The sequence below is a fragment of the Dromiciops gliroides genome, chromosome 1, assembly GCF_019393635.1.
Source record: "Dromiciops gliroides isolate mDroGli1 chromosome 1, mDroGli1.pri, whole genome shotgun sequence".
NCBI classification, from domain to species: domain Eukaryota; kingdom Metazoa; phylum Chordata; class Mammalia; order Microbiotheria; family Microbiotheriidae; genus Dromiciops; species Dromiciops gliroides.
This window is the reverse complement of record NC_057861.1, coordinates 522,970,366-522,998,227: the sequence shown is the minus strand read 5'-3', so window position 1 is coordinate 522,998,227 and position 27,862 is coordinate 522,970,366. Positions and strand designations below refer to the sequence as shown.

At 38.4% G+C, this 27,862-nt stretch overlaps 1 protein-coding gene across 1 annotated transcript in view; it reads right to left on the bottom strand.

Annotated features, from left to right (window-relative positions):
* The window catches only part of PCSK5 (proprotein convertase subtilisin/kexin type 5), a 649,923-nt gene that overhangs the window by 324,042 nt on the left and 298,019 nt on the right, over nucleotides 1-27,862 (bottom strand). The window contains 2 exon segments of the mRNA XM_043976670.1: nucleotides 8,647-8,747; nucleotides 22,676-22,888. Of these exon segments, the coding sequence (XP_043832605.1) occupies nucleotides 8,647-8,747; nucleotides 22,676-22,888 (314 nt within the window).

Genomic DNA, 27,862 nt, shown 5'->3' with positions numbered 1-27,862 from the left:
ACAAAACTGAATGTTTTTCACTGCTATAAACTAAGGGGGAAATAATTTAGTGTAACCCCCCCTTCCACACCCCTCAATATTATTACATTCTGAAATCAGTGATGACTTTGTCAACAATTGTGACCATTCAGGGGCTCTTTGTGCACTGCTGTCTGATAGCATTGATGACTTGCAGCTGCCCCTTGGAAGGAAAGAGCCCTCTTTTCTACTGACAGAAATGATGATGTCTAATTTTTTGTTTGTATGTGTTTGCTTGCACGTGCAAACTAATTTTAATATTTTTAAAATGGCATGATAAACACATGGAAAATCATTTCCCTTTGGGGCCAATATTACTATTTCTATTTGGCTATAGGAGTTGCGTAAAAATGGCATATGTTAGGTGGTCATTGGAATTTTGGCACTGGGTCTCACGAGGATGTGTCAGTCCTCACTTTATAATTCTAATTTAAATGATCTCCTTAGCCTTCATTATAGTGCCTCAGAAGTAGAAGGTCCCTTAGATATCAATTCATATCTGATTAAGATTCTCCAGCATGGGAGGCAGCTAGGTGGTGCAGTGCATAAAGCGCCGGCCCTGGATTCAGGAGGACCTGAGTTCAAATCCAACCTGAGACACTTGACACCTAACTAGCTGTGTGACCTTGGGCAAGTCACTTAACCCCCATTGCCTCGCAAAAACAAAAAAACAAAAACAAAAACAACAACAACAACAACAAAAGATTCTCCAGCATGTGGTGAGTTTAAGGAATTGGGGATGTTTAGCCTAAAGCAGAAGAGGCAATGGGGGAAGGGTATAACTGCCTAGAGTAACTGAAAGGTTGTCATGTGGAAGAATGACTGTACTTGTTTGACTTGACATCAGACTAGTACAAGGAGTAGTGACTAGGAGGTGCAGAAATGTAGATTGTGACTCCCTTTAGGGGGTGGGGGAAATTTTCCTAATAATGTGAGACAATCAAAAGTAGGAGGTAGTGACTCCCCTATCCTTAGAGCTTTTCTTAAACGAGTATGGGTTGATATTTAAGGTTTTCTCCAATTCTGGATCCTATAATGAAGGCTAAGACTGCCAGTTAAATTAGCATAAGAAAGTTAGGACAAATACAGCCTTGTAAAGCCAGGTGCTGAAATGGCATTAACCATCCAAGATACAGACTTTTTTTTTCTCACACCATTAAAACTGAATAGAAAAATATATATCCATCAAAATGCTGAGAAATAACACACTTCACTTTGCCAGTACAGTGATGGCTGTGATATTTAGCTGAATGAGAAAAGGATGAATCTCACCCTTGTAATCAAAATAGCATAGACACAGATGGCTAGAGTTGGAAGTGACCTTTGAGACCATTGAACTCAATTCAAGAGAGTTTGAGAAGTAGCATTACACAGTGGGGGGATGGGGGGGAAGCAATTGATTTGGAGTTTGAGGACCTGGTTTCAGATCCTGGCTGTTCCACCTATTAAATCTATGAACTTTATCCTCTCTGAGCATCAGTTTCCTTATTTCTAAGATGAGAGAGTTTGAAGATGACCTCCGAGATCCCCTACATCTTTAAATCCATGATCCCATGATCCATCACTTCAGAGACAAAGAAACTGGGGCCCAGAAAAATTGACTTGCTCAAAGTATACAACCAAGATTCAATAATTTTTAAAAAGTAAGTGTTTTATAAAAAGTGTTTATAAGGATTCTACAAGGAAGCCATCAGAAAGCTAAAAGACATATATGGGAAACTTCATGAGTCCCCACAGAGGAAAGAAAATACTTCTAGCCAAAGGAATTCAAGGAGCTGTGTTAGCCCTTCTATCATATGTGTTCTAAGCTTGAGGTTATGATCCTTAATCTCTATTTGTATTCTTGGGAAAGTGTGCCCCTGATCTGGGCAGCATCTTGTACCAACTATTATTACTATACCACTCAGTAAATATCTGTTTCTAAAAGCCAACACACACACACACACACACACACTCAAAGTAGGGGTTTAGTAAAACTGGAGGAAGTATGGTTACAAAGGACATCAATTCTTATTCATTTATGCTAGAACCCTTTGCTTGAAATTGAAAGTTTTGTTAAGATGCCTGCTCTGTTTCCATAAGCAAAACATACCAACTATTCTTCTCTCATTGAAGAGAAGGAAAATTTTATAAGAGAGTTAGTATTACAGGCACAGGGAGTTTGAGGTAGGAATTAAATGTGGAATTTGGGGTCCAGGGCCTTCAGGGATATTATATGGGGTGAAGAGGATCCTTATGTAAACACATTCCCTTGGGAGTACAGTCTCAGTCCTCAGTCCTTATTCTCATTTATTTGCCTCCTAGATTTCCACCCTTGGCTGTGGCTTGAAATTATAAATGGTGGTTTTGTGAGAAATTGTTAGAAAGGTGGACAAAAAAAGTTGTTCCTCTCTAAGTTGTTGGCCTTCTTCCCCTCTGTTGGGGTTATTTTTGAGTTGTCTTAGTTGTATCAGACTCTTTGTGACCCCATTTGGGGGCTTCTTGGCAAAGATGCTGGAGTGTTTTGCTATTTCCTTCTCCAGCTCTTTTTTTTTTTCAGGGCAATGGGGGTTAAGTGACTTGTCCAGGGTCACACAGCTAGTAAGTGTCAAGTGTCTGAGGCCAGGTTTGAACTCAGGTCCTCTTGAATTCAGGGCCGGTGCTTTATCCACTGCGCCACCTAGCTGCCCCTATTCTCCAGCTCATTTTATAGATGAGGAAATGGAGACAAACTAGGGTTAAGTGACCTGCTCAGGGTCACACAGCTAGGAAGTGTCTGAAGCCAGATTTGAACTCACCAAGAGGAGTCTTCCTGATTCCAGGCCCAGCATTCTATTACTGTGCCACCTAACTGCTCTACTGGGGTTACATCTCTAAATTGACCTCACACCTGGAAATGCAATAGGTTGGTGTAGTATATAGACACTAATGGTCAATGAATTTTTAAGTTCATCTTGAAATGTGTACCAAGTGCCAAGGAAAAAAAAGGAAATGAGAATTAAATTGTTTTCTAAAAATGCATTATTTTTCTATAGATTGGTCAGTTCAATTGTAATCTCATCTGTATCATTTAAGAGTGAAACTAAGGTGTGTTGCATGTGAGATGCAGTAGTGATAGAATTGTCATTGGTTAGATGTTACAATAACTCTCAAAGAATTATGTGTTCCTTTGACTCAAGTGAAGAAAACCTGATTATGATAGTACGTGTTGCTATGCTTATGATTACAGCATCTTTTCAATTACAACTTTTTTGGTTTTTTTCACACCTATGTCATATTGCAGCAAACAAACCCATTGAGGGCTGTATTGCTCTTCCTGTCTATCTAAGTCTACCAAAGTGTGAACAAATCCCTTTTCCCCTTCCAATCTTGTTCATGTTTTAAGAAATGTAATTGGATTTTTTAAAATATTGGTAAACTATTTAAACTTAGCAAATTGAAAATGGTCAGGAGTTATTATGTTTGCAGGATTTATTTGCATGTCTATGATATGCGTCACTGAGGTTTTTAAAGGACAGAAGAAATGTTCACTCTAACGAAAAACTTGTGTGGTCTGAATTTACATAGATAGGTTTCAATTGTTCTCTTTGACCACATTCTTACTTTTAAAGTCCAGAAGTTTCATGTTTAAATGACAGTGTTTGATAGTTATAGAGTAATGTGACATTTGAGTTACATAGAAGCTTCTTGTTGTTTACTTGTTTAGTTGTGTTCAACTCTTTGTGACCCTGTGGACCATAGTACTCCAATTCTGTACATGGGGTTTTCTTAGCAAAGATACTGGGATGATTTGTCATTTCCTTTTCCAGTGGATTAAGTTAAACAGAGGTTAAGTGACTTGCCCAGGGTCACACAGCTAGTAAGTGTCTGAGGTTGGATTTGAATTCCTGACTCCAGGCCCAGTGCTTTATCCATGGAGCCACCTAAATGCCTCAAAATGGAACCTTATTCTGTTTTGTTTTCTTTTTTACAGGGCAATGAGGGTTAAGTGACTTGCCCAGGGTCACACAGCTAGTAAGTGTCAAGTGTCTGAGGCCACATTTGAACTCAGGTACTCTTGAATCCAGGGCCGGTGCTTTGCCACTGCGCCATCTAGCTGCCCCCAAATGGAACCTTATTCTAACCTACTTGTTTTACAAATGGAGAAACAGTATATTCATAGAATCTTAATAACCATCTTCAAGGTTTTTTTTATCTTCAAGGGTTTTTAATCTGGGTCCCATGAACTTATTCTTTTTTGGGGGGGTGGGCAATGAGGGTTAAATGATTTGCCCAGGGTTACACAGCTAGTAAGTGTTAAGTGTCTGAGGCTGGATTTGAACTCAGGTTCTCCTGAATCCAGGGCCAGTGCTTTATCCACTGTGCCACCTAGTTGCCCCCCATGAACTTATTCTTAATTTTTTTTTTATAACTGTATGTCAGTATAATAGATTTCCTTTGTAATCCTAGGTTTTATTTTATACGTTTAAAAACATTATCCTGAGAAGAGGTCCCCAGGTTTCACTAGATAACCAAAGGGGTCAAAGACACAAAAAAATGATAGGAACCACTGATTAATGATCATCGAAAGCATTTATTTTATGGGTGAGTGCCAGAACAATAATTATATGGCTACAGACTCCCTAAAGGCACGAAGAGTAATTTTTCCCCTTTTTTTCTCCTGAATCTCTTAATGAAGGTTTTCTGAAGTGTGCAAGGCCTTTAGCTAAAGGTTATATAAAATACAAACTTTTTTTTGGTCTTTGATCCTAGAAATTTCTTCTCAAAATTTAATCGTAAGTTGCACAGTTACAGTGTGACTATTACCTCTGGACAAGATCAGTTTCATTCCTTCATACAAAACACCATATCTTAGTTTCAGATTTCTCTTAATGACAAGGGTTTGAGATAGGGTAGGATACTATATGTTGAATATGTCACAATATCTAGGTATATCTTAGTGAAATTTCATTTTCCTCCCCATAGAAGCCTTAGATTATATAAACCCATGTTCCATAGTAAGGTGCTCTCCAAAAATAGAGGACACTTAGTGGAATTTCTCTGTGTGTATATGTGTGTTTGTATACACATTTATGTATTGGTGAGAGGTTGTATTGGCACAGAGTGTGAATTTAAATTTATTATTTCAGCACATCAGACTCATCATTAGCCTCAAATTTATACCTACTTATCTTTCTTTTTTCTCATCCTGGGAGGGAGTTAAATGAGCCTTTCCTTTCCTTCCCAGTGGGATTGTCATGATTCTTTGGGAAAATGCTTGTTTATTGTTTGAGATCAGCTATAATGTCCTTGACCTTCAGTATATCACTGAAGGAAATTATAATACTAGTTTTGACAAATTATTCTGCTCACATACTTAACTGTTAATAAGAGGATGGGTTGCTTTGTTATAGGTCAAATCTTGCTACAGTTAACCCCAAGAGTCTGTCCAAAGTACTTATTTTATACCAATAATTCGTTATACTGAATATAATTTGAAGCAAGTAGCCTACCAGCTAAGTCTTGGAAATCTTTCCCGGTGATTACTTTTTGTGTATGATGTTATCATTACAATAGAAAATACCAATGATTTGAGATATCTACTCACAAACAGAGCAGCCTAAGTGATAAACAAAATTAACTATAGATCTTAATGTAAGAAGTTAAATTGGACATTATAGGATTTAGTATGCAGCTCATGACTGGACTATCAAAATGGATAGTTTATGCCTTATTCAAATGGAACAAATTAGATTAAAAGAAAATGGCAAGATTAGTAAGATATCGTCTCATTTGGACATTTAGGCACTGGAGGGCAGTTTATAATAAATGAAGAAGAAACAGGAACAATATTATTAAGGAGGGAATATGCTAAAGGATACTTAGTGAGGAATTAATCATAATTTCAAGAAGTAGATAACACAGCTGATGTGGAAGAATGGTATTGAAGTGACAGATATCTTCAGCTATCCAGAATTTGTGAAAGCTCTGTCACTTTGCTATGAGTAGAATAACTAATAAATCATTGATAACTTGCTTATAAATTGCACTCTTTGAAAGATGGAAGAAAGGACAAGGCAAACTGAGATTCTGGACATGAATATGAACAATAACTTACAGAGTAGAAATGACCAGAAACTTGGTAAGAAGAGATCACTCACTCACTTCAACTTAGAATTCTTCATATATGAAGAAAAAGGAGAATGGTAAACACCATCTGATTCTGAGAGAATGGCTTTCAAAGAATTCAGAAAAAAAGGAAAGGAAGGATATCATCATATAAGATTCCATAAGGAAAGTAGTCTCAATCAGGATGGGATCCTCTCAAGAACAAAATTCTGACAATGAAAAGACAGAAATGATGCCAATGAGGAAGAAAAGAGAGAACCAGCTTAAGAAACCCAAGTGGCCACACTAGGATTAACTCTATTTTAAAAAAAGACACATGTAAAAAGAATAACACAAGAGCAGGTAACTGGTGGTAATTACACAAAAATGTTAAGAATACCAGAGCCTAGAACAAGCTGTCTTATGTTCAATTCTAAGAATAAACAATAAAAAAGTCTTTTTTTTTCTTTCCTTTTTTTTTTTTTAAGCTCTGGTGGGAACAAGAAGGTCAATGAAGAAACAGGCTGATTGATCAAGGTACATGGGACAATGATAACTAGAAATAGAGAGATGTAATCTTATTGCCTTTTTTCCCCTCTACCATGAATGATCTTCAGACTCTGATGTATAGAATAAAACTGGATAACAGGAATTGAGATCTAAGATATGGAAGGTGATAAGAGAAAAACTAGCTGCCCCTCAATAAGTTCAAGTTACCAGGTCCAGAAAAACTATTTCCTATGGTCAAAAAAAAAAATTGAAAATGTAATTGCTAAGCCACTGTTAGTGGTCTGTGAAAAATCCTGAAGAAAAATGAATTGAAAAAGAAATTTTAAATCCTAAAGAAGGGGCAGCTAGGTGGCAAAGTGGATAAAGCACCAGCCCTGGATTCAGGAGGACCTGAGTTCAAATCTGACCTCAGACACTTGACACTTACTAGCTGTGTGACCCTGAGCAAGTCACTTAACCCTCTTTGCCCTGCCCCTCTCTAAAAAAAAATTAAAACCTAAAGAAAAGATGAGGTGCTGCATGGAGTTTGAAGGGATTGCTAACACATTGTAGGAGAGAATAGGGATCCAAAAAATATCAGTAGTCTAGAACTAATGTGCTAAGGCAAATTAAACTAAATTAAATAAGGATAAGGATAGAGGTCTGCATTTGGGTCAGAAAATCTCAAATGCAGGAGTAATGACTTGTCAAAGTATCTAGACCAGTGGTATCAAACTCAGATCAAACCAAGAGCCTCAAAACCATGCATAAGAATACTTGTGGCTATCAGTTTGATGTAGAAAATCACATTTTTTTATCACTATGTTTTATCATATTTTAACTTATTTTGTTAAATATTTCCCAATTACATTTTTTTTAGTAAGGCAATTGGGGTTAAGTGACTTGCCCAGGGTCACACAGCTAGTAAGTGTTAAGTGTCTGAGGCCGGATTTGAACTCAGGTACTCCTGAATCCAGGGCTGGTGCTCTATCCACTGCGCCATCTAGCTGCCCCCCAATTACATTTTAATCTGTTTTGGGTCATACTCAGGAATTTTAAGGCTCACATGTATGACACCTTTAGTCTAGACAGTATTTTGTATAACAAAGACCAAAGGGTTTCTATGGATTGTAAGAGCTCAGGTTTAAAAGCCAGAAATACTAACAAAAAGCTAAGTAGCCAGAATGAGGAAACTCATAGCTCTTGGTTCTAGTGAAATTGGCAATATTATTTTCATTTTAGGGTGCCATATTTTATGATGGGCATTGAGAAATCAAAGCATACCCAGGGAAGGGCAAGTATGGTAGGAAGCCTTGGAAAATGAAAGGTTCAGTTAAAAGAACTTGGAATTGTTTACTTCAGAGAAGAGAAGACTTGGAGGGACCAACTAGTCTTTCAAGTACATAAAGAAGTATCATTTGAAAGCAAGATCAGACTTTCTCAACTTGACCCAGAGGGCAGAATGAAGAGAAGTGAATGGGAATTCAAAAGTGGCAGATTTCATGTGGCTATAAGGGACATGCTTACAACTTAAGCTGTCTAAAACCAGAACAGGGTACCATGGAAAGTAATGAGTTCCTAACCACCGGACATCCTTAAGCAAAAGGTAAAGGTTGACTTATCAGGAATGGCCTAAAGGAGAAACTATCTTGGGTATAGATGGCATTCGATGACCTCTGGGGTCTCTTCTAACTTTGAGGTTCAGTGATTCTAAGAAACAGCTACTGAGGTGTACAGAGACTGGCAAAGCCAAATTCCCCAAGCTTTACAGGTTTGTGTACAAGTTTAATACTGACATGTGCCTGGCATCTCTCTGTGCAGGAACTAATTTACATATCTGTTAGAAAGGTAACTCCAGTAGCCTTTTGACACTACAAAGATCAGAGCCAACTAACTCCCTTATCTCTCTAGCAAAAATCTTCCAGTACCAATTAAATTCAGAATAAGACTATGGGGGTAGGGCATGGGGTGAGTAGGAAGATGATATTATGCATGGCAGGGGAGGGATTGGTAATCTAGGCCCACTAGAAGGAGGGTGTCACCAGTTAATAGAAGGTAGAGATCAAAACTTACTTGGCTTCCAAGGCCAGAGCGATGATGCCAGCAGCCATCGGGGCTGAGGCTGATGTTCCCGTATGGTTGTCTGTGCAACGCTGCCTCAGGTCTGTGGTGATCTGGACAAAAGGAAAAGTAAAACTTTAGGATGCAGCTGGGAAGCCCCCTAATGCCCAAAGCATACTGTTTTGTGTGGCCAATAAGAGTCACATGTGAGAGAAGAAGCAAAACCTTGAAAGGGGGAAGAAATCCCATCATAAATGGGGGGAGAGAAGGGAAACAGAGAGGGGGATGAGGGAAAGTTTTGAGGGTTTTCAAAAGAATTACAAATAATTTATATTCCTATGGAAAATTGCTTCAAATAACTAATAAGAAAAATGAAAATCAAAATAACTAGCACTTAGCACAGTGTCTGATGCATAGTAAGTACTTAATGAATGCTGGTTGACTGAGTTTTCACCTCACACTCAGAAAATTGGCAAAGATGAAAGACAAAGTGTTTTGGGGTTGCAGAAACAGAACCACACTAAGACAGAGTTAGTAGAGCTATGAACTGGTCCAAACATTAAGGAAAGCATTTAGGAATTATCTTTTTTTTAAAAAGTGAACTTGTCCACATCTCAGAGATCCCATTGCTATGTATATAACCCTAAATAGATCAAAGACAAAGATTCTAATAGAACTTTTCTTGTAGCAAAGAACTAGATACAAAATAAATAGCCATCAACTTGGTTATACATGAATGTCTTACACTATTATTGTACTGTAAAAAACAACAAATTTGAGACAGACTGTGAGGTGATTTGTGTTGGTTAGTTTTACTGAACTAACTTTTTTTCTTTTTTTTTCCTTCATAAAAAATCTTCCTTACAAAAGATGGATTGCTAGATGGGGAGGAGGAACACATTCAGAAATGGGTTTGTTGTAAAAACAAGATTCATCAATAAGATTTTTAAAATAAGAGACAAAATAAGATTTTTTAAAATACTGGTATTAATCTACTGCTTCAAATGCCTCCATGGCCAACCCATCTTTAAATAATTATTCATGTGAGATGCACCTGTAAAGAGAAGGATCTGAAAATTGTGCTTAAAAATGGATCATCCATCTGTTGAAACAAAAATAAATACCAAGAGAAACTTAGAAATAATTCTATTTATATCCATAAATTTTAGTTATAATTATGTGTACAGTAGGATTCCTGCATATATATAATATATATATACACATATAGATATTATATGTATGTGTGTGTATGTGTGGAGGGAGAGAGAGAGAGAGAGAGAGAGAGAGAGAGAGAGAGAGAGAGAGAGAAAGAGAGAGAGAGATAATTTATTACCAGAATAGAATTCAGTGATTCATGGGAATGAGTATGAACAAAGATCCCCAAAGACTTAAAAGAGCAATACAAACAATCTTTGAATTAACCTACATGTAACACAAATTCATGGCATTATTGTATAGACTTGTCATTATGAGTAGATTTGGCATTTCTCTATTTTCTTTGTAAAAATATAGGAGCTAGATAAATAATGTCTGACCATTGTGAATCTAGCTCAGTGCAGGAATGACTGAACACCATGGCCATCCAATAAGTGTTCAGTGGTTTGTGAGATGAGTTAGTGATCTCATTCTAGTTCCTAGTGGAAATCAGTAATGCAATTGGCTCCTTTCTTGGCCAACACAGCAGAAAGGTGAAGGCGGGTGGCAGAAAAACAATGACCCTTCTCTCTAATCTCTACATGTGGTCCCTTCACGACCAGCTTGAGGATTAATGGGATTCAGTTTGTAAAGTGCACTGAGCTACCCAGAAGAAAAGTACTACATAAATCCCTAATAAACTAGCTGTGGAATTTCTTTTAAGTCCTACTAGAAACAAATAGGATCATTCAAAGGACAGGATCGAAAGATGTCAGAACCAATTGAGAAGACCATGTGCATGAAATTGGTGATTCTTTTACTGAAATCATAGGATTCTGTTAGAGCTGGAAGAGACCTTTGAGATCATCTAATTAAACACTCTCATTTTATAGGGAGTACCATCAATTTGCAGGACTTTTTTGTTTTCCTGTATTTTTTTCTTTCTTGATTTTCCTCTTCTCCCTTCTGTTTTATGCACTATAATTTACCTGGCATTCTTGCCTTTTAATTGTACATTTAGAGAAGCACTGAAATAGATTAGGAAGAAGAAGAGAAAATGGGAAGTAGGGAGGACTACCAAAATTTATAGTCTGGCCACTAATAACCCAGCCTGCATTATGATCTAATCAAGATTCAAGAGCAGAAGACACTGAAAATACTTGAGAAGAAAGGGGAAAAAATTACAAGTCTTACACTATGTTTATCTAGAGACCAAGTTTGTATGTTTCACCTGGGACTAGATTTAGGGAGCTCAGCTTTTTCAGATTTGGTTTTTAAAACAGATGAATCGGTCTCACGTGAATGCATTCATTCTAGAAAGCAAAGAAGCACTAGGCATGGGGTTCCTTTTAGGGTGTACCAGCAACCAGTTTCTTTGCTGGTCCTCATATATGTTAAAGTCCAGAGAGGGTATTTGCCTGCATTCTTTTCAGTTGACTTCACTCATACAGATTTGTCTCTTTTACCAAGTCTTAGGGTTCCCCCACTCTCCCCAGCAGCATAAGAAAAGACTGAAGATTTTGCAGGATGTTTTCCCACTGGGCACTCACTTTGCTCATTCCTCAGCAGATGCTCTCAACCCTCAGAAACACATTCTGAAAAAAACACTATATTGAGAGCATTTGCAGGATTTATAAGCATATCAAATAATCACCTGTAGCCATCCCAACACCAGGGTTTCACATTTTTATAATGTCAAGTGCCAAATGATAATTTGCCTTTTCCCATCCAACACTCTCATTTTGTGTGCCCATCACTCACATATACAAATTAAGCATATTGTTTGATAAATCTGAGAGACAAATGACTATTTTTGTATTGTCTATCTTAAAAAGTCATCTTTACAGCTTTACTCTAAAATTTAACAATACTAAATAAATTTAACAACAACAACAACAACAATAATAATTATCACATTCCAAAATCTATCCTCAATTTATTTTTCTTTTCTTTCAGCAAATCTTACTCAAGGAAACTTGAGCCCAATCCCTCCCACCCTCCCCACCCCCAAGGGGGAAGAAAGAGACAAAGAAGACATCCTCATTCCCTTCTCTTCCTGTTTCAAGTGGAAATTCCTGCAGGGCTATTTCAAAAGAAAGTTACTGACAGTGGTGATGATGTTTAGGTGTAAATTACCAGAAAGATCTAAGGCAGGGTTTTCATCATTAAAGGAGAACTGCCCCATCAGAGAACTCTTGGATCTCTCCTTAGAAAGAAAAGGCATAATAAGACCACCAAGGAACAAGCAAATTTCAAGAAGAAAAATGACGTTCCCAATCCTGGGACCACATGGGGGCAACCTCATTAATCACAATACATGCATAGAGAACCTGATGGAGTCACACAGCCTGAGTGAAAAGGATAGTTAGCATTCAGCTGTTAGTTGGCCCCATGGGGGCCAGGGAGCAGTGAGAATATATGTGCATCACCCCGATGAGGATACAAAGAAAATTACAATACTGTGTTTAAGACTATCCAAAAGTGTGTGGATCTTGATTTCAGTCCTGGCTGCATTTGGGGGGTGGGTGGGTGGGTGAAGTGTGAATTCCTTGATTTCACCACCCAAAATGGAATTTTCACCAGTGGGTTTCTTGGATGACCCATGAAAATCCTATATGTGCCCCTCTGAGTGAAATAAATAGGGAATGGCACTAGGGCTCTGATAAAAGTTGTCCCAGGAATCTCTAGTAGCAGAACCAGATGATTGTCCACAAGCAAATTCAGCTAACGGTGTAGAGAGTTGTTTAGTGAATTTGTATTAAACAATTAACTTCCTTTGGAACCTTACTGGGGTCAAGTGCAGAGGGTGGGGGAAGGGGTCTCTATTAAGTCTATTTGTCTTTATATGTTTAAAACAGGGGGTTCTTAAGCTAGGATTTATGAACTGGATTAAAATATTTTAATAATTTCATTTCAACATAATTGATTCCTTTTATAATTTTATGTATTTTATTTTATACATCTAAGGACACTATTTTGAAAAGTCCATTGACTTCACCAGAAAGTCAAAGGGATCCATGTCTCTCACATTCCTTCCTCTCACTCTCTACCTCCCCGCAAAAGAAAAAAGTTGAAGAACCTTTGGTTGAGAAAGTGAGAATAGGCCAGTATGGAAGATCCAAATAGGGTTTCCGCTAAGAATAACTTCTGAAGGGATCATTATAACTTTTAAAAGTTGTCTCTTATTTCGCCATATTTCCTCATGTCACTACTTGAGGACTTAGCAGTGACTAGAACATTTTTACCTAGTGATTATATTTCCTTGTGATAATTCAGCTCAACTGACTCCTGCACTCAAATGACAAGAATTTCAAACTTTGCCGTGCTTGTTTTTGGTACCCTGATGTCATATGATCATACCTACCCCCATATTTTGAGGATGCTATATATTATGATATTTAACAACTTAACATGGACATTTTCTTTTTTAAGCGGCATGTGATATTGGAGTCTGCTAAGCTGGATCAATTTCTACTATTAATTTTTATCTCTGTTTTTTAAACATTAGCCAAGAAAAGTTGTTCCAGATGCCTTTGTGAGGGCTAATCATAGAAAGGAAAACCTAAATGTATTAATGAATAAAATATGTGGTGTTGTTTTATTTAGCACAACAGAATTTAAAAAAATAAGATGGAAGACCATTTCATTTTTTGATGCCCACAACAATCACAGACTGGTACAAAAATCAAACTTCTTCTGGTATAAATTAAAACTCATATCAAGGCTCTCTTGAAAGTCTTTGCACAATTGTTTTGTTTTGTTTTTGTTTGTTTGTTTTTTTGGTGGAGCAATGAGGGTTTAGTGACTTGCCCAGGGTCACATAGCTAGTAAGTGTCAATCGTCTGAGGCTGAATCTGAACTCAAGTCTTCCTGAATTTGGGGCTGTTGCTTTATCCACTGTGCCACCTAGCTGCCCCAGAAGTCTTTACACAATTGGCATGGCCGTCCCAGCCTATGACTGTAAGTCTAAAAGATGCCTGTAAGGTTCTAAATGGGACCATTTGAGTTTAGCTTACACAAAGGTTGGTTTTTTTGTTTTTGGTTTTTTTTTTAGTGAGGCAATTGGGGTTAAGTGACTTGTTCAGGGTCACACAGCTAGTAAGTGTTAAGTGTCTGAGGCCGGATTTGAACTCAGGTACTCCTGACTCCAGGGCCGGTGCTCTATCGACTGAGCCATCTAGCTGCCCAGACAAAGGTTGTTTATCACAAAGGAATCTCCCATTTTTTTCAACTTCCAGAATCATCTCTCATTTGGGTTGTTTGTAAAGATAATTAAATAGGTAAAACTGCATTTTAATTAATGTGATTGTGACTTATTAAACATAAGTTTTGCACATGGCCCATACAGAACATGTTTTATTGATTTGGCCATGAGGATTTCGATACAGCCAACAACATTGTACAAATGTTTCTTGTTTTGTTTTGTACTTTTTCCTGGACCCACTTCATGTAATAGCTACTTTCTATAATGAAGGAACTTGTAAGTTTCTTGGGGGCATGGACAATGTACTAGTCTTTTTCCTTATCACTCACAGCTCTTAGTGATGGGCCTTGAACATAGAACATACTAAATAAATGTAGGTTGAATGAATCAATGACAGGCCCATATCGATCTCTTCCTTCTCTGACTTCTAATGGCACTTTCTGTCTGCCTGACACATTTTGCCACTGAATCATACACTGACTTGTATTGCATTCTGTTTCACAATGTGTCTTATCTCTCCCAATGAGGTATTTGGTAGAGGCATAATAAATACTTGTTAAATTGCATTGTTTAAAGATTGGAGAACAGGAATATAGCTGCCTTTAATTTAAAAAAATATATAATTCTTATGTACTGTAATTATATAACAATTATCCTTCAACTCTTCCCATGATGTATCAAGACTGGCTCATCTCAACTATAGCTATTTTAAGAAGATTCATGTAAATGTTAAAACTACCTACCAAAACAATATGAAAAAAAAGAAGTTCTTAGCATTCAGAGGCAGATAGGGTGCTGTGTATGCATTTGTATGTGTACTCCTACCTCCTACTAAGTTCAAAACATATTTGTTGACTTGCTATGTCACTTTGGAAAGATTATAATTAGGTTTCTTTCTTTTTTTTTTTTTTTTTGCAGGGCAATGAGGGTTAAGTGACTTGTCCAGGGTCACACAGCTAGTAAGTGTCAAGTGTCTGAGGCTCGATTTGAACTCAGGTCCTCCTGAATCCAGGGCCCGTGCTTTATCCACTGTGCCACCTAGCTTCCCCGAGGTTTCTTTTGTTGTTGTTGTTGTTGTTGTTGTTTACTGGTTTTTGCTGAGTTGTTTCAGTCATGTCTGACTCTTTATGACCCCATTTGGAGTTTTCTTGGTAAAGATACTGGAGTGATTTGCCATTTGCTTTTCCAGATCATTTTACAGATGAAGAAACTGAGGCAAATAGGGTTAAATGACTGGTCTAGTGTCACACAGCTAGTAAGTGTCTGAAGCCAGATTTGAACTCAGGTCTTCTTGACTCCAGGCTGAGTGCATCACTTACCCACTGTACCACCTAGCTGCTTTTTAAAATCAGAATTATGATTAATGCAGACTAATGCTTGCTTAATAATAATAATAATATTTCTATAGAACTTTAACGATACATATCCTCATAGTAATCCTGTGAGGTAGGTACTATTATTATCCCTGTTTTACAAATGAGAAAACTGAGTAATAGAGAAGTCAAGCCACTTGTCCAGGGTCATACACCTAAAATGTCTGAAGCATGATTTGAACACAAGTTTTTCAGACTCCAAATCCTATCCCTAAGGCACTCTACTACCTAGCTGTTTGCCTTGTAATTTACAGTCTTATAAGAGTTACCTGAGGAACCAAAATATTAAAGAACTTGCCCAAGGTCATGCAGTCAGTATGAATCAGAGGCCATTCTTGAACCCAGGTCTTCCCGACTCCTAGGTTAGCTCTGTAAAGCTACATTGCTTTCCAATGCAAACTTGCTCAAGCTAAATCATTTAACCCATAGCTAGGACAAAATACTGCAGGATATATTGTGCTAATCATTGAAAACGGATTCAGCTATGCTAGATTGCCATAGACAATGATGGAGAAAGCAGTGTCTGATGAGCAGCCAAAGCAAAGGAGAGATATAGAGCTTCTTCAGGAGGTACAAATAAAAATGCAAGCTTTTCAGGAACACATTTTACCTTTCTCCTTCTGAGTTCTCTAGATAAATCTGTTTCAAAATCTCCCAAGTGCTAAACAAATCTGGGCTTTGAGATGGGTGGTACTAGATGATAACTAAAATCCATTCTAGCTCTGAATAATAAGATGGTGGTGGTGATGGTGGTGGTGGTGATGGTGGTGGTGGTGGCAGTAGTAGTAGTAGTGGTAGTAGTGGTAGTGGTAGTGGTGGTGGTGGTGGTGGTGGTGGTGGTGGTGGTGGTGGTAGTAGTAGTAGTAGTAGTAGTAGTAAACCTTTATATAGCTCTTAATATGTGCTGGGCATTGTGTTAAATGCTTTAAAATTATTATATCATTTAATCTTCACAACAAACCTGTGAGGTAGGTTCTATTATCCCTATTTTGCAAATAAGGAAACTGAGGCACTCAGAAGTTGAGTGACTTACCCAGGGTCACACAACTAGTAAGTGTCCAAGGCTGGATTTGAAAACTGAGGTCTTCCTGATTCCAGGCCCAGCACTTTCTCTACTGCACCATCCAGCTTATAAAATTTCTGATGGGTAGAGAAAGGCTAGTACTTTTTTACTCTTTTTTTTTGGTGGGGCATTGAGGGTTAAGTGACTTGCCCAGGGTCACACAGCTAGTAAGTGTCAAGTGTCTGAGGCCAGGTTTGAACTCAGTTCCTCCTGAATCTAGGGCAGGTGCTTTATCCACTGTGCCACTCAGCTGCCCCCCTTTTTTACTCTTTGTATCTTCAGTGCCTAGTACAGCATCTGGCACATAGTAGATGCTTAATAAATACTTGATTGAACAGTTCAAAGTGCTATCCAATTTCCTGAATGAAACCCAGTCAGGTCCTTTGCTACTTTAAAGTCTGGGACTAATTCAATAGTAGCAATCTGCTGTCTGTTCATGACATACATGTTCATGGACAAGCTCTATGGAATACCCTTCTAATTGCCTATCATAGCCTGGTCATTAGGTATTTTTCATCCATGTTGTTTATCCTTAGTGGAAAGAATTGGCCCAAACTCTTGAGTGACTATGCTTCTCATCGAGGAGTAACTTAACAGGTCTTGATGCAATGTCCTCTACAAAGAGAGGGGGAATCCATTTGGATTCTAGGCATCTCTCATGACATTAACAAGCCTAAGTATCCTTCAAGGAGCTCACATCTCTCACTCTACCCATATAGGTGCTTATCAAATGCATGAACTCTCTTTTCTCAACCTAGTATGACTGCAATAGGACTATGGGATTCTATGTAGAATGAGGCTGAGTAGACTTTATATGTACTTAATTTATGTATGTATTGTAGTCTATTTTCATATAAATTATTTATGTGTGTGTGTGTGTGTGTGTGTGAGAGAGAGAGAGAGAGAGAGAGAGAGAGAGAGAGAGAGAGAGAGAGAGAGAGAGAGAGAGAGAGAGAGAGAGAGAGAGAGGGAGGATCTGATATGACTGGTAAAAGGAATTAGAATTCCATCTAGTGAGGGAACTCCATCAATGAATGCAAATCTGCTTTTTGCTCTGCAATAGTTATAGAAAGTTATTGAGTCACTTGCCCAGAATCATATAGACAATATATGTCCAAGTTTAGGGCTTGTTACCAGAATTCTTTGACTATCTCTCTGTGTCTTATATATCCCCTAATAGATGATCAGTGCTTATTAGGTGAAAACATTTCTTAAATACTCAGTATTTCAAAGTAGGGAGAGGTATTAAGGGGGATATAAAGATTAGGTAAGACATAGTTCTTGCCTTCAAGCAGCTTACAGTGAAATCAGAGACTTGTTTCAATGTCCCTAAGATATGTCCACATTCAGACCACAAATATATTCCTTGAACAAATAATCATAACAAGAACATTTGGAAAGTATCTAAATGACAGAAGGAAATGACTGTCTTTGAGGAACAGGGCTGAATACAAAGGGAAATAATTCTAGTCTGAGGACAGCAAATTGATGACTCCACGGAGAGAAAAGCCTAAAAAGCACACTCTTGTCTCTTTAATTTCTGTCTGCAAACACTTGCTAAGGGACCATGGGCTGCTGGATCAAAGCCTGTTGAGAACAAGATCACTACCTACCAGTATGAAATTAGGTCTCATTTTGAAGCCTAGAAAGGATAAGGGAGAGCTGGAAAATGAAAGGTTGGAGCTGATGCTAGATAACTGCATGTTCCACAACAAAACACCCATTAATGTCATTAATACAAACAAGAGCTTTGTTATATAGTGAGAATGGGGCAGTGTCCCTCTAAGGTGAGAGGTTAAGTGATTTGCCCAAGTTCACATAGGTGGCAAAGCCCAAAATACAAGCCTGGTCCCTGAACTTTCCTCACTATGCCACACCACCTAGAACCTATGTCTCTTGGCTACGTGGACACAAAAGTTAAATTGTCTTAGGAGATTTGGAATGAACAAGATCAAATACTTTCAAGGATGTACTGAGAAAAATCACCATTAAAATGGAGTAGGAAAAAAGAATAAGAGTTTAAAAATAAACAAAACAAATTGTTAACAGGAAAAATTGACCAGCCAAGATTTACAACGTAGACTCTGAAGATGGAAGAGACAGAGAGTCAACTAAATATTGTTGTATCCATTTTAACTCTCGGGCAACCACCGAAAGGATCTATCGTTCATTCCTCTGGAGGTGCTGATTGTGGAGTTAAGCATTTCTCTGTGAGTAGACCATCAGATAGTGGCAGCCCATGGTATTGGATGTACTGTCAGTAGGGCCTCACCATAATTGAGAGCTTGGCAGCTGATAGTTTTCTAAAATACTCCGAGTTTTCACATCCAGTAAATAAACTCAGAGAGACAAGGCACAAGAGAACAACTATGAGCAGTTGTACCAAGGAGTTAGGAGATCTGGATTGTAAGTATTGGCCCTGCCACTAACTAAATGTGTCATATTGCATGTCACATCAGCTTTCTGGGACTTATCAGGAGACGAACTGGGAACATGATCTCTTGAAGTTTTTTCCCGGTTTGTAATTCTTTGAATCTAAGAACAGCAATTACAAGGAAATCTAATGACGCTCTTTGCACTTTCCTTTATCACCAGGAATGAGGGGAAACACATTAAGCACCAAGATAAGGATTCAGCAGAGGAAAAGCAGAGAAAACATGCAGAAAAATTACTGGAATGAAAGGTTCAAAACATCCCACTCAAATGAGGCAACCAAAAATAGCTAAAACTTTGAGAATGGATGGCCAGCATCCCAGGGCATAGAACCTCCCCTGATCTTTTCAAGATAAAATGAGTACTTGCTGTAAATGCACAATAAATAGGAAGAAAAAGAAAAAAAGAGAATTAAATAATGTTTTTATGTTCTTTGGATCATGCGACAGAGGCAACATTACTCATATATTAAATAAAGGAGAGAGGCAGCATGGAGGAACAGAGAGATGATAAGTCTTAGAGTCAGAAAGGCATAGATACAAGTCCTGCCTTTGAAACAAACTGGCTGGATAAACCTAAGTAAGTCACTTGGCTTCCCTGGGTACCCAGTCAATGCCCTAAGAGTTGCACAGAAGGTGCTGATCTCTAGTAGTAGAAGAGGGAACTTCCCATAACAACACAATCACAGTCTCTCTTCCCCTCTCTACCACCTCCAATTAAATAAAAGGATCCAATTATATCTTCATATTTTTGTACGTGGGCAGCTGGGTGGGCATAGGGCTGCCCATGGATTCAGAAAGACCTAACTTCAAATCTGCCCTCAGAAACTTACTAGCTGTGTGACCTTGAGCAAGTCACTTAACTTTTATCTGTTTCAGGTTCCTCATTTGCAAAATGAAGATTAAAATGGCACCTACTTCCTATGGTTGTTTTAAGGATAAAATGAGATCATATCTGCGAAGCACTTCTCAAATATTAAAGTGTTATGTCAATACTTATCATCGTCATCATCAGTATTAATGAACTAACATGGTTCATATATCATTGGACTTGGAGAGGAGACAGCTTTTCCTAACTGCCCCTCTTCTCACATGTCCTTTCTTGGACTGGGGAATAAAATAAAACCGAACAATATCCTAGTAGGAACTGTTGTTGTTGTTGTTGTTGTTGATCCTTTGCTTTTGAAAACCAATGACATTCATGAATGGGTGATGTCATGACTTGTACATGAATTGGATTTAAGTGAGGCAGAGTTGCACAAAGTCATCAGCCTCACTCTCTCTCAGCGCTCTACAGCACTTGCTTCAGCTGCCTGAGAACAAATTGTTCTCATCCACCCACTCCACTATGGGAAGGTTTTCACGGGTTTGGGGCAGACATCCGCCTAACTCAACAATGGGTATAAGACATTTTAGCTACCCTCCGTCTGGGTTAGCCTCTCTGCTGAGACAGTTAATGGGGGTGCAGCCCCTATGCATGGTACAGTTTCTTGAAGCCATAGGTGAGAGTTGGGGGACAGGTGGACACCAAAAGTGGATCAGTAGTCCTGAAAATGGCTCAGCAAGCCCTCACACCAGTGGGACCCACTTTTTATTCTTATTTTTTACTTTTTACTCTTATTTTTGCTTTTTAAAATAAGAATCTGAGTATGATTTTTCAAAATATGAAATGTTTCAGAGAATGATGTCTGTTTTTTCCCTGTGTACCAGGTCAATCGGACTACTCCACATGCTGACCTTTTTTTCTGGTGTTCATTTGCTGATAGGTTTATTAGTGGAATAAAAAACTAAACTTAGGACTCTAAAAACAAGAATTCATTAAATAGTTGTAAATAAATTTTGATGTATGCCAATTTAAAAAAACACAACAGGAATAAGCAACACACACAGTCAAATGCATCTCAGAACTAATAATCACCGACTTTATGATTGGCAATGAAAATAGGCATTATTTCTTCTCTGCTCCATTCTTTAAAGTTAGAGGAATAAGAAAAGAATTGTCAAGGCTATATAGTCACCAGAAGAAGAGCAGGTGAGGTGGGACCTTTTGGAGGCATCTGAATATAGATTTAAGTTTTCATGATTTTGATTGAGTGAGGATGAAACAAAAATCCTAAGAGATAATGTGACAACTGGAAGGGATGATGGCCTTTATTTCAATTGTCCAAAACTGCACAATTGAAGAAGTTAGGAAGGGCTAATTGAAGAAGTTAGGATGGGTTAATCTGGGGCTTAACTTCATTCTGTCATTTGCATACTAGGTAGCTGGGGAAAGTCAACTCCAGCAATTTTGGAGTGACCTGAAAGAGGAAGGTAACCAGATCCCAGTGAGCCCACAGGAAATTGGGGCCTAGAGGCTGACAAGTGACTTTGTCAACTTCCTGCTAAAAAGTGTCAGGTAACATAGCCAGGCTTCCAAACAAAGCGATAAATTACACCACTGGACAGTTTACAAGCATGGCTTCAGGAAAAGATAAAGGATGAAAAGGTGTCAGAATGAAAAATTGTCAACTCCAATGTTGGACAGCATGAAAAGAAAGCTGAGTAGTAAAGTCTCCCAATACCAAGATTTAGAAGAGAGATAGGAAGACATATTGGTGATTGACTGGAAAAATACATTTCTCCTGCTCCAGCACAATTGGTGCCACTCATTTGGAAAATCATGTATATCTAGCTTTTCCTTTTAAATAACACTAATCTAATAGTAGTTCAAACTTATTCTTTGGTTCTTTTATAGCCCCATAGCTGGATGGGCCTCAGAGATCACTTAATGAAGATATTCTTTTTCTTTTTGCTGTCAGGAGAAGACTATGAAGCCCTTCTCAGAATCATGTTTTTAAATAATTGGAGGAAATGTTAAATTTCAACTAGAAGGTAGTAAGATAGAATTTTTTTTAATCTAAGTTCATAAGTCCCATGAAATCTATCCAAAGACTTCTTCAGCATAAGCCCTCTCATTTTAAAGTCAGAGGAGTCACAGAGAGGAAAAATAATGTTGGTGATAATTATAATAATAGCAGCTAATATTTGCATAGGATTTTAAACTTTACAAAGGTTTTTACATACATTATCTCAATTGATGCACAAAGCAAACCTTATGAGGTGTGCCTAACTATTATTATTCCTGTAGAACATGGGATGGAAGGCAGAGGCTATTTTTTTGGGGGGGGAGGGGTGTCTTGTTTTGTCTCTGAACAATCAGCACCTGGCATAGTTCCTTGCACACAAAGTTTAACACATGCTTGTTGAATTGAATTTTACCATGAAAAAACTGAGGTTCAAAGAAGTAAGGGACTTGCACAAGGTCACGTAGCTAAGTAGCGGCAGCGATGGGATTAGAAGCCAGCTCCCCTGACTCCTAGTACATTGTTCTTTCCACTAAACCACTGGCCTCCTGATAGAATGCACATTCTCCCTGAGTCAGGCATTTATGGAAGAGAATACAAGAGCCCTAGTTCTGAAGCCACAGGAGGTGGGTTCAAATCCCATCTCTGATACCTCCTGCCTGTGCCGCCTTGGGTAAAACATGTCATCTCCTTGGGCCTCAGTTTCCTTATATAAAAAATGATGGTTTTCGACTAGGTGGCCTCTGAGCTTTCTTCTGGCTCCAGCTATGATCCTCTGAGAAATTAAACTAAAGTAAAAAAGATCCAAATACACAGCACGTTGTTTGTGTTTTTTTAAAGGCAAAATCCTTATAGGCAGCTGATTAATCTTCCAAGTTATGACTTGTATACATCTACTTATCCTTCCCCATGCATTACCGGTCGGTTTTTCTTTACTTTGATATAATGGGATTTTAAAAAAGGAATAGACATTATATTTAGAGACATACGATTTTCTTATCGTAGGATTCTCCACTGCTATATGTTGTGGCCAGTGTAGATGAACACTCTTCCAGATACCAGGGTTTCTTTCCACTTTCAGCAGTGCTGCTTATTGAGATAGTGTAGATGCTGTTGGTGTACCCGTCACAGGAACAGTGGTCCTTACTTCTTCCCCCATTCCCAGATGCCCAGACAAATACAGAGCCAAGGCCTCTTCTTCCCTGTTTGAAAACAATACTGAATGGTTAGACATCTTTGAGGAAACACAGGATGCTAGGTGCTAGGTCTAAGTAGCAGCTAGGCAACACAGTGGATAAAACACTGGGCCTGGAGTCTGGAAGACCCGAATTCAATTGTGACCTCAGACATTTATTATTTGTGTGACCCTGAGCAAGTCACTTAACCCCTGTTTTCTTGATTGTAAAATGGAGATATTAACACAACCTACCTTACAGGTTGTTGTGAGGATCAAATAAGACATTTGTAAAGTGTTTTTAGCATAGTGCATAGCACACAGTAGGTACTATATAAATATTTCTTCCTTTTCTTTCCTTCCCCCTCCCCAAGAATAACTCATATATATGTAGGACTTTAAGGTTTCCAAAATACTTCCTCCACAACAACGCTCTGAAGTACTTCAGGAAAACACTGATATCCTCTTTATGTAGAAGAAGAAATTGAGGTTGAGAGGTTAAATGACTTAGAATCATAAGCTCATAAATTTAAGACTGGAAGGAATCTTACAGGCCATTAATTCCAACCCCCTAATTTTGCAGATGAATACAATGATGTCCAGAAAGGTTAAATAATTTGCCCCAAGGTCATATTGCTAGTCTATGTCTGAGGTGGGATTTGAACCCAGCTAATCCTGACCCTAAATCCAGCATACTTTCCATGATACCATGTTGCAAAATCTGATTGCATCAAAATGAATGCAATGCCAATTCTTATCAGGGTTTAAACTACTCTCTCAGAGAATGGTATTTGCTTTCCCAATCTAGAGTATTCCTGACACAATCATTTATCACACAATGTTCCCAGCGGAATGAACCTTGCACAATAATTGTCATTAAATTTTCAGTATAACTGTAAGAGATAGGTTAGGATTATTAATCCTATTTCCCTAGGATTTCAAGTTTATAGCACAAGATGGGTAAAATTAACCTTGGACCATAAACCAAATAAGTAGTTGAGTTGAGTAAGAACATAGGTCTACTGAGACTCTAGATAATATATGGCCCAATAAGATGTTTTTTTTCCCCCCCAGGAAATGGAAAACTGTACTTGGAGTCATTTCCTACTGGCTGTACTCCTTTGAAATTTTCCATTATGCCTACAAGAAGCTCATCATCCTGTGACATCACATCATCTCTTGTGCTCATAGCTCATCGGTGCCCTCTGTCCCTCAGGGCTTCTCAGACTCAGGGCAGAAAAGAGAGCTCCTCCCATAATCTCCATTTAAGAAGTGCTCCCAGGCCAGTCAGCTCTTCATTCACTCTCGGCAGCATTCTCCATCATGACCCCATCCCCCATATTCCATGCCCTCTTCCCCACTCCCACCCCCAGCTTCCTTTTGTGTGTTGTTTTCCTTCATGGGATTATAAGCCCTTTAAGGGCAGGGACTTTGTTTCTTTACAGTATTTGTATCCTTAGAATTTAGCACAGTGCTTGACATATAGTAGGTGCTTAATAGATTTTTATTGACCCACTGAGATAAAGAATTCAGCTATAAAATTACATCTTGGGGGCAGCGAGGTGGTACAGTGGATAAAGCACCAGCCCTGGATTCAGGAGGACCAGAGTTCAAATCTGGCCTCAGACACTTGACACTTACTAGCTGTGTGACCCTGGACAAGTCACTTAACCCTCATTGAGCCACAAAAAAAAAAGAAAGAAAAGAAAAAGAAAATTACATCTGGTGTAACTAATTTAATTCTTTTTTGGGGGGCAGGACAATGAGGGTTAAGTGACTTGCCCAGGGTCACACAGCTGGTAAGTGTCAAGTGTCTGAGGCCAGATTTGAACTCAGGTTCTCCTGAATCCAGGGTGGGTGCTTTATTCACTGTACCACCTAGCTATCCCAACTAATCTAATTCTTAAGAAACCATAGAATGTAAGAGCCAGAAGGAACCTTAGGGAGAGTCACCTAATCTACTACCATAATTTCCAAAATGAGGAAACTGGTTCTCAAAGAAGTTAAATGACTTACCCAAGGTCATGTGGGCTAATTAAGGATAGAATTGGGAGCACAACCCAGATCTGTAAGGGGAATTTTTTGAGATGGGTAGACTCTTCTGCTTCCAGTCTCAAGTACAGTAACTATTTTGTTATTGTTCTTTTAGAATCTTATTTTGGAGATTCTGGAGAATGTTGTCCTGGGAAGAGCCACTAGGACAGAGAACACCCAGAAGTTAGAGCAGAGGATCTTAACCTTTTTTGTGTCATGGACCCCTTTGTTAGCTTACTGAAGTCTATGACACCCCTCCCATGCCTCAGAATAACATTTTGAAATGCATAAAGTAAAATACACAGGGTTACAAAGGATAAATTATCATCAAATATAGTTATCAAAATCTTAAAATACAAGTTCACAAAGCCCAGGTTGCAAACCCCTGATCTAGAGCAATATAGATAATTTCATCCTAGGATCTGAACTCTTCATACCAGGGAAGGTAATATATGTTCTTGCTACCTACAACTGAAATCTTTCCTTTAAAAATGGAAGAAGGCAACAATAACTTTAAGGAAATGGGGTCAGAGGATATGAACAAGCAATCTTAGATAAAGAAATCAGAGCTATCTATAGTCACATAAATTGTTCTAAATCATTATTGCTTAGAGAAATGCAAATGAAAACAACTCTGAGGAACCACTTCATACCTATCAGATTGGTCAACATGATAGAAAAGGAAAATGATAAATATAAAAATGAGAATGATAAAAAATAAATGATAAAAAATGAGAAGATATGGGAGAATTGGGATATTGATGCATAGGTGGTAGAGTCGTGAACTGATCTGACCATTCTTTTTTTATTATTATGAATAGAATTTTATTTTCCAAAATATATGTAAAAACAAATTTTAACATCAATTTTTAAAAAACTTTGTGTTCCAACTTCTCTTCTCCCCTCCATTCCCACCCCCCACCCACAAGAACTCAAGCAATTAAAAATAAGATATATGCGTAGTCATGGAAAAATTCCCATATTAGCTAGCTGTAAGAGAAAACAGTCAAAAAAACCCAAAACTTCAGATTAAGGAATTGTCAAAGAGGAAATGAAAAAAAATATTTAAATGTGTTTCCATCTGTTTTCAGATACTATCAGTTCTTTCTTTGTAGATGAGCTGCAATCTTCATAAGTCTTTCAGGGTTATATTGGATCATTGCCTTGCTGAAAATAACCACATGCTTCCCAGCAGATTATCCCCCACTATTGCTGTTATTTTGTATACAGTACATTTCACTCTGCTTCAGTTCATGTAGGTCTTTCCAAGTTTTTCTGATAGTATCCTGTTCATCATGACCTTTATATAGTACCTTAAGCTTGACAAAGAATTTTCTTCATAAAAGCCCAGCAAAGTAGGTATCATATGAGCAGCTAGGTGGTGCAGTAGACAGAGCACCTGCCCTGGAGTCAGGAGGACCTGAGTTCAAATCCGACCCCAGAAACTCAACACCCATTAGCTGCACGACCCTAGGCAAGCCACTCAACCCCAACCGCCTCACAAAGCAAAATAAAACAAAAAGTAGGTACCATATGTTTTGCCATTATAATCAATCATCATAACTATTTCCCTCCATCCCACTCCGTTCCCATGACATTTACTCTATCTTTCTACCTATTCCTCCTCAGAAGTGTTTTACTTCTGACTATCCTCTCCCTCGATCTGCACTCCCTTTATCACCCTTCCTTCCTTATCCTCCTCCCCTCCTACTTTCCTGCAGTGTTAAATAGATTACTCCTTCCAATTAGGTATGAAAGCTATTCCCTCCATGAGCCCATTCCAATGAGATCAGGGTCCCTGAGCTAATTCTGTGTTCTAAATTTTTCTTCCTCCCTCCCTCCTCAACCCTCCCTATGAGATCAAGCAATTAAATATGTCATACTGGTGCAGTAATGCAGAACATCTTCATCCTCCTTGAAAGTGTTTTGCTTTTTACTGCTCTCTCCCCCAATCTTCCCTTTCCTCCTTCCCTTCTCCCCTCCTTTTCTCCTTCCCCCCACCCAGGGCAAAAATATATTACTATACCTACTTGAGTATGTATGTTAGTCCTTCTTTGAGCCAATTCTGATGATATTAAGGTTCACTCATTCCTCAATTCCTTCCCCCTCTTCTACTCTCCTCCATAAGCTTTATTCTTGTTTCCTTCATGTGAACTACCTCTCCCCAGACCATCTCTCCCCTTCTCCCTCCCCCAGTTTATTCCTCCTACACCTCAACCCTATTTTAATGATGTCATCATGGATTAGTTAGGTGGCACAGTGGACAAAGCACCAGCCCTGATCTGACCATTCTTGAGAGTGAAGGGCAGGGGTGGCTAGGTGGCACAGTGGATAAAGCACTGGCCCTGGATTCAGGAGTACCTGAGTTCAAATCTGGCCTCAGACACTTGACACTTACTAGTTGTGTGAACCTGGGCAAGTCACTTAACCCCCATTGCCCCGCAAAAAAAAAAAAAAAAGAGAGAGAGAGAGAGTGAAAGGCAATCAAACTGTATATTCTGTCATCCAACAATATGAGGTCTGAATCCAAGAGAAAAATGGAAAAGGACCCACATGTACAAAACATTTATAGCAGCTTTGTGTGTGTGTGTGTGTGTGTGTGTGTGGTGGCGGCAAAGAATTGGAAATTGAAGGGATGATCATCAGTTGGGCAATGGAACAAGTTGTGATATAAAGATATATAGAATACTATTATGCTATAAGAAATGATGAGCAAGTAGATTTTAGAAAAACCTGGAAAGACTTAAATAAACTGATGCTGAGTGAAATGGGCAGAACCCGGAAAACATTATGCATAGTAACAATAACACTGTGTGGGGATCACTTATCATTCACTTAGATCTTCTCATCAATACAATGATCAAAGACAATTCCAAAAGACTGGACCTTATAGCCAGTCCTGATTTCTCCCCAAAGCTCCAATCCTGTAACTCCCATGGCCCATTAGATAGTTCTGCGTAGATGTCCC